The following is a 7,321-nucleotide window of genomic DNA, read 5'->3' as shown; positions in this document are numbered from 1 at the left end:
GACACAATTCTTTGCTCTACCATGCGGCTTTAGTATTTTATTCTTGCTCTTCGTCCGACCGTGTAACTATGTAAGTAAAATAGGTTGTCTGAAAGATGTTGTGACAATCTTTTACACTTGTTCTTTTGGGGTTTCGTGTTTCAGGGGATTGTGGAACAACCAACCAACTTCTACATCTTGTCCCTCACATAACCTCCAGTGACGTTCGAGTCTTGTCCTGTGATATATGTCTTCACATTTACATAATTCTTACATTATAATGTTTGTATATTTTGAACCATGCTATTCACTTAAGGACATATATCCCGTCGGCAAACGTATTGCGTACGGACAGTACTAGTCTTGTATCATTTCATAGGCGTGAGTTGCTAGGATCCAAATAAATTGGTACCATAAATTTGAAAGCCAATTTTTTGCGGCTGTGATCGTTTGGAAGGTGAACCAGACCCAACGTTTCCACACAGAAGGTTTTGGTTGTGATTATCAGGGACGGGTCGATCACCATTACACAGAACGTGATCACCCCGTCGTACTCACGGCAGGCTCTGTCCACGTGGTGTTTGATATGTAACTGACACAGACCTACATCTCTACAGTGTATGTCTACGTGATATACCCGCCCCCTGGGTGTCATATAACTGCCCCCAAAACTCAAACTCTTAGCTGCTGGCTCACTGTTGTCGACAAGAATAGTGACTCCCCGCTTGGACAGCCCATGTAAGTTGGAGGCACTGAGCTGATACATAATCGTATCTACAACAATACTATTGTCAGACAGAATCTGCTCTACGAACTCTGGTCTTGTCAGCCGCGCCATGTCGGAAGGTTGGTAGGGCACTACTGATGATTGCAGGGAGTATGGAAGAACATCCTTGTTTTCCAAACTACTCAGGACTTCGTTGCAAGTGCCTTGGAAGTACATGTCATCCTGGAGTTAGAAAGGATGGTATTAGGATATTTTGTGACTTATCTTTACATTTTTAAAATACAGCATCGTATCTAGGACGTACACATCACGAGTGTCATGTGTATGTATGCATGTGCGTTTGGTCACGGATGTAGGTGTGTTTGTTGAGCGAGCGAGTGGGGTGGGTATGTTAACGTGTGTTAGTTCCTGTTTGTGTGAGTGAGTGGGTAAGTAAGTTTTTAATCGTGTCTATGTTATTACATATGTGTGTTCGTTTGTGTGTATTGGTTGCATTGTGTTTGTGTTTGGATGCGCGCCCAAGAGTGCGTTGGTAATCTTTTTACTCTGCCTGTCAGTCAGTCTATACAGACTATGACTCTTATCTACGCAAAAAGAACCTAAGCGACAGAGACGACACATGCAATAAAGGCATTCTAGCCAGAGGTCATATTTCGTGATGTGTGCTGATATATCTGTCAATGTTACAAACAGGTGAAACAGAATGCCAAGATGAATAAATGGATACTTGCCAGAAAAAATATGTCCTTCTTGTTTTGCACGCCTTTCCAAAGGTAGGGTCGCTTTACCTTTGCTATGCCACGTCGCTCGAGATGCAGCAGCCTAGGGTGAAGACGCAGCTGCAGCGCCTTTTCAAGGTCAAATCCGATTCGCATCATTAACTTTTTCCCCTGCAGATCTGGGGCGACCCGCATGGTTTTGTTGAACAGATACGTACCGCCATCAGCCATGCAACACACATACACAGCAACCTGGAAAGGCAACATTGTCAACAAGATTGGATTTAAAAAATAAATTGCCACGGCGACGGTGGGTGTTGTAGGGGTGCAATAATTCTAGGAATTGTACAGGCATGTGTCCACAGGAATGCAGGTCTATAGCAGTGTTAGGAATTCAAGTCAAAAATAGTCAGTATTGTGTGTTGGGCAGTTGGCCAAGACGAAAAGAGTTGAAATTACGCCTTTTACATACAAGTATACAGAATCAGAAATGCCAAATTTCCTGAATTCTGACCACAAAGATCAGCGCAAATACCAGGATACCCCTAAGGCTCATAGGAAATCTGTAGGAATGCAACTTGTATGAATGTGTCTCAAGAACTAAAGGGCACATGCCAAAATGCTCCAAGTTCCAAATAGCTAAAAGGAATTCTGAGGGAATGCAATTTGTAAGAATGTATCCCTAGAATTACAACACAAATACATGTCCTTGGGCTTGTGCCAACATACAAAGGATTTTGAGTACTTCCTGTAAGTGTGTCTGTGTCTATTCCATGTTTGTGTGTGTGTATTTATACATGTTGTGATGTGCATCTCCATACATGCGTGTTACACATTATTATGTATGTTTTGTGTGAGTGTGTGTACCAGTGCATGACCTTGATATAATTTATGGTATATGCCATGAAAAATTAGATTTGACTCTAACATCTATTATCATAATACCGGTACGTTTACTACGATTTCTCTAGCCATACTGATTTGACAAATTGTCAACGCATCATTTTCTCCAGTTACATGTTGCTGTTATAGGTTACCCTTGCCACTTCTTCTGTGTAACTTTTCTGCCACTCTTGTCCTGCTAAAAGCGTAATATTGTAATTGTAACACGCCGCGGAATTACACGGCGAACGGGCGCGTGGTTGAGAGGGGGTAAAAAATACCGGTAGGAAGAAACACGGCACAATTAACTGCCGCTATGTACATTTATACATCCTCTGATGTTCCTTTCTTTTCTGTCAGTAAATGCCTAAAACATAAACCTGCATGAGCATACAAAATGTCATGAGAAAACGGACGTATACTGTCAAGAATTTTCATTTAACTCCTGTCCGTCACAACCGCTATGACGTAACACTTCACTGCTAGCGTAGATATAAAAATGGCGGGAAAATGGCTGCGTACGTTCAATTTTGCCCATTCAGTCGTAGATCCGGGCTATTATGCAACACTTTTACATGAGTTGTAGGTCACCAACAGAAATTCAAGATTGTTGTTGAATCATGTTCGTCTTGTGCCGTGAGCATGTGTAATTATGATCTATAAATTTGGCAATGAATGTGACAGTGTGTTCGTCCCACGACGAGCTGCCTACCCCGAAAAAGATACTGAAAACTTTTGGCCTTGTTGTCTTCGAATGCATTGTTATCGATGCTTTGTAAATGATGTATTGGGCACCTAGATGTCTGAAGTGTGCACAGCTCAGAAATAACTATTGTTGCATATGTAGATCTCTTTAAGTTCCAGTATTTTTAATCTTCCGGTATAAGTCTTACTACCGGTATTATGCCAATGCATGTTAAATATATTTTCCATTTGCCAACATTCAAGATAATGACCTTGATATGTAACATTTCCTGTCTACTTATGGTATATGGCTATCCTTATCAAGGACTAGTTTTCTACGACAAATACCTCCAGAGAGCCAACATGACTTTAATAGCCACTATACAGCAAGACCCATTTTCCACCATTGCATTACTCATGGTTACTGAGATATCAGTACATCCTATATAGATCTTTTGACTGGCTTACATAGCAAACTACATGTGGACTATAAGTCTTCCTGTGGAAACATTCTTGTACAATTCCTAGAACTTTTGCAGACTGAACACAATTATACACCATTTGGCTCGTCCATGAGGTGTCGCCAAAAATGACTTAATAACAGAGAAAGTCACTATGAGCTCTCTCTATTCCAAAACAAACACACCATTGCAGAGCCAGACGTTACTAACCGCGCACCGACTATTAGATTAATAAAATTTAGATATAGTTTTTTGTTTGTTTTCGAATTATCTTTATTATCTATATCTATAGTATTTGTTTTAATTTACAGCTTGTCATACTTTTAGACTTTTCACACCATCACTATATAATGAAAAACTAGACAATACTGACATTAAAATTAAAAGATATAGCAAAATGAAATAAATACATACCACTTTGTCGTCAGCTTCGGCTACTAACACATGGAACTGCGGATCATTAACCCATTGGTGGAATTTGGCGGGCAGGTAGTCGAACCCGTCCCGGAATGTGTCTACTGATGCCATCTTCATCACAGCGTTGTAGTCACTATGTTTGGCTTCACGGCACTTCAGGTGGAAGCTGTCTTGGGTTGCCTGATAGATATAAAACCAATCTAGCCATCACCACAACTTCTCGATAAATTGTAAATATCACACCCCATTCTAATATGTATAACTTCAAAGACACTCTTGCAACATTAGGTCATTGTCAAGACCATGAAAGACAAACGCTGGATAAACCGTAATGACTCAGCTCCAGGGTCAACCACTACGCCCCCCTCGCTTTTTATTTGCTCCAAGCACGGCATGCGTTATAGGAAGACTCAAGTGTGTAGTCAGCATTTCGTTGTGTTGTGTTGCTTTGGATTGTGTGTATATAACGCGTTACGTAGTTGTGTAGTATGCCGTGAGTTGTGGCACAGGATAGAACGGGACAAATCAACTGACAACAAACTGAAAATGGTTGCTTGTAATGCCGCACAATTTATCTGGTGGTCTATACAATTTTATGATTTGTCAACCAAAGTTGCTGAAAATGCATGTACATGTTCAATACATCATGCGATGTGTACGTATAGCGAGACCTTGAACCTAGCCATGAACCTAGCAGCAGTTTCAGCAACCGATTCGAGGTTGCACTAAATCTAATTGCAAATGTATCTGTTTTGAATAATTTGGTCTTATTCATTTTAATCTCTAATTCAAACATGATTTGTTACCTATGTTGTTCCAAGTATCAAAAGTGAATATCCTTTCATATTTTCAAATCTCTTTTTGATGATTTTTAATCATTTTTTTCTACATTGACAACGTTGCTATCTCCAGCGACCCGTTCATCTGGAGTTGAAACTCAACAGTGGCTCGGGTCAGTGTGAGTTCAATAGAAAAGTGGCTAAAATAGCGCTGATGTGCCTCCGTGAACAAACTCCAATGTTCAACGCGGCATTGAGGTCAGATCACAAACAATATTCAGTAAAATTGCCGACTTACCATATCTCCAGGTCGTCGTACTGACCTAGGCTATACTTGCTGGCGTTTTACGATGAAGTCACGTAGGCTGAAACCCTCCAGCAAAATCACCATTCCTTTACTCCGTTGTAAAGCAGACTGTCAATACTGACTTTCCGGTGGGTTATAGCAGCTTTATTTTGGGTGCAATTTGTGAGGAAAAGCGAATTTGGGGGGCAAAACTACCGTTACGTTGCACGGTCGAATTCCAACTCCGACCCGGAACTGACAAGTGAAACACTGATCCAAAGTGAACTTTGATACCTTACCATTGTGTGACGAGACCTTGAGCCTAGCCAGGAACATAGCAGCCGTTTCAGCAACCGATTCGAGGTTGTAATAAATTGAATGCAAATTTATCTGCTTTGAATAACTAAGTGTTTTTTTTTTAATGTATTCTCTGATTCAAACAAACTGTGGTAGCGTACGGTGGTGTAAAGGAAAACTTAACGTTTATATGTAGTAGTCAAAGGCATAACAGATGTATTAGATAAAAGCGACATCTACCAGAAAAAGGAGAAAATGCTGCTAATTATCTAACAAGCAAAGACAACGAGGCAGGTTGCAGGCCAAGGATGGGAAAAGTTTTTAATCCAGTTTTACTTTTCCGAACAAACGCCTTCATGCAAATTATACGTTCAAAATAATGTCTTTAAAACCTTGTTTACTAAAGTTTTTAAACTAAAGGTGGCGCTGGGGTGGTGGCGGGAAAACGAAATGACTAAACACAGGACGACCTCGCTCCCTTGTGGACAGGGACACAAGGGCCGAACTAAGTCTTTTAGTTTTAAGCTACAGCAGACGGGTCCATTCCGTGAACAAGGCTGTCGGAGTCGGCTGAAAATTTGGGGTAAGTCCAAATTAAACTTGGTGTTGGTTAAGTAAAGTTTAGTTTTTCCATAAGTCTTTTAGTTGTTGCTAATTACTCAAAATCTCCCAAAGGGGAGATTTTTTCCCACATGAGAAATATCTGTCAAGGCAAGAAGCATGATAGTGAAGAGCACCTAATGATGCATTTATTAGCGACAACAATGATGATTTTCAGGCAAATACTTGATATTTGTATAACTATGAAATACGCCAACATTATCAGTAATTTCATGATTGAAGGCTTGTCAACAATATTATCTTAAATGACAAATAAAGTGACTGGGACCAAAGGATGAAATGGTAACCTGCAAATAAACAAAGGATTCAATTTATTTGCTGATGCATAAAGTACAAAAATGTTCAGAAATTGATTTCTTAATGTGAATTCACAGTTCAGGCAATGACGTGTAATATTTACAACATGCTGCTAGCTAAATGATAATAAATTAAGTGTGTACAGATGGTCATATGTATGTGACATCTAGGCTTTTATTTTGTTTCGCTATAAATGTATCTAACTTTTGCTAAGTACAAATAATCAGACAAGTGTGCTGTGCACTTACATTTTGTATATGTATATTACTTTTATAGTCACTTAAGGGTAGAATCAATATCTAGTAATGAAATCCCTATTCAGTGTATACTATTTGTTTTGTGTATAATCTCACATACAAATGTATATCGCTTTAATTTATAAAAATTGTATCGGTCCAGTTAAGCTCACTGAAGATACTCTTCCACTGATCGTGACAGAGAAGACAGGTGCTATGTACAATATTTACAGGTTCATTGTACCAGGGAGAATTCCGCTTGCTCTTTTTGACAAGCACAATGAACAGTGGACCCTTTCTTAACTCTTTTAAGGCCCGCCTTTCTAACTCCTGTAACTGCAAAACGGCTTATGATATGACTACCAAATCTGAAGTAGACGTCAATTATAAGTGTTGTAAGAAATTTGACGACCGGTTGAAATGGCAACACAAAAATGGAAAACCTTTCAAAGTTGCCAAGTGAATTATAGGAAATGTCACAGAATTTGATGGCTCTAGCGCAAGCCGTTCGGGCGTTATGCGGCTTGAAAGTTGGCGCTGTCCACGGACACATAAACAGCGCCGAAAATATAACCTTCTTGCCGAAGAAGATAATTGACATAATGGTCTCTAGCGAGACAGAGCAATAGCAATTGCCAACATGGTGACGAACATGGTGACGATTACCAGAACTGTTGGGAAAAGATTCTTTCTCATCAACCGCTTTGTCCGAATGTACTTTCTTCGCAGATATCGCCTCATTTGTTCATTCACTGTTGGTTCAGGTCGAGGTTCGGCATACACTAGTCGGAGCTGAGGATTCAACATATTCACCATAAGTCGTAAGAGCGACTCATCGGTTGAATCATTTGAGACCATACCTGGGTCGTTATCCCGATTAGTTTGTTCATGGTACAGGGTAGCTTTCTCGAAAAAATAGTTTGTTGCGTCCAGCGT

The 7,321-nt window shown here is 40.0% G+C and overlaps 1 protein-coding gene across 1 annotated transcript; it reads right to left on the bottom strand.

The window, feature by feature from the left end:
- Positions 1 to 1,290: 1,290 nt before the first annotated feature.
- On the bottom strand, positions 1,291 to 5,213 carry LOC118431051. Its single transcript, XM_035842129.1, has 3 exons — positions 4,947 to 5,213; positions 3,867 to 4,049; positions 1,291 to 1,677 (listed from the first exon to the last, which is right to left on the bottom strand). The coding sequence occupies exons 1-3, from the start codon at positions 4,947 to 4,949 to the stop codon at positions 1,390 to 1,392; spliced, it is 474 nt and encodes a 157-aa protein (XP_035698022.1). The 5' UTR covers positions 4,950 to 5,213; the 3' UTR covers positions 1,291 to 1,389.
- Positions 5,214 to 7,321: the final 2,108 nt, after the last annotated feature.

Source organism: Branchiostoma floridae, chromosome 14 (assembly GCF_000003815.2).
Source record: "Branchiostoma floridae strain S238N-H82 chromosome 14, Bfl_VNyyK, whole genome shotgun sequence".
NCBI lineage: Eukaryota > Metazoa > Chordata > Leptocardii > Amphioxiformes > Branchiostomatidae > Branchiostoma > Branchiostoma floridae.
Note: the sequence above shows the minus strand (reverse complement) of the source record. Positions and strands in the feature narration are given on the sequence as shown.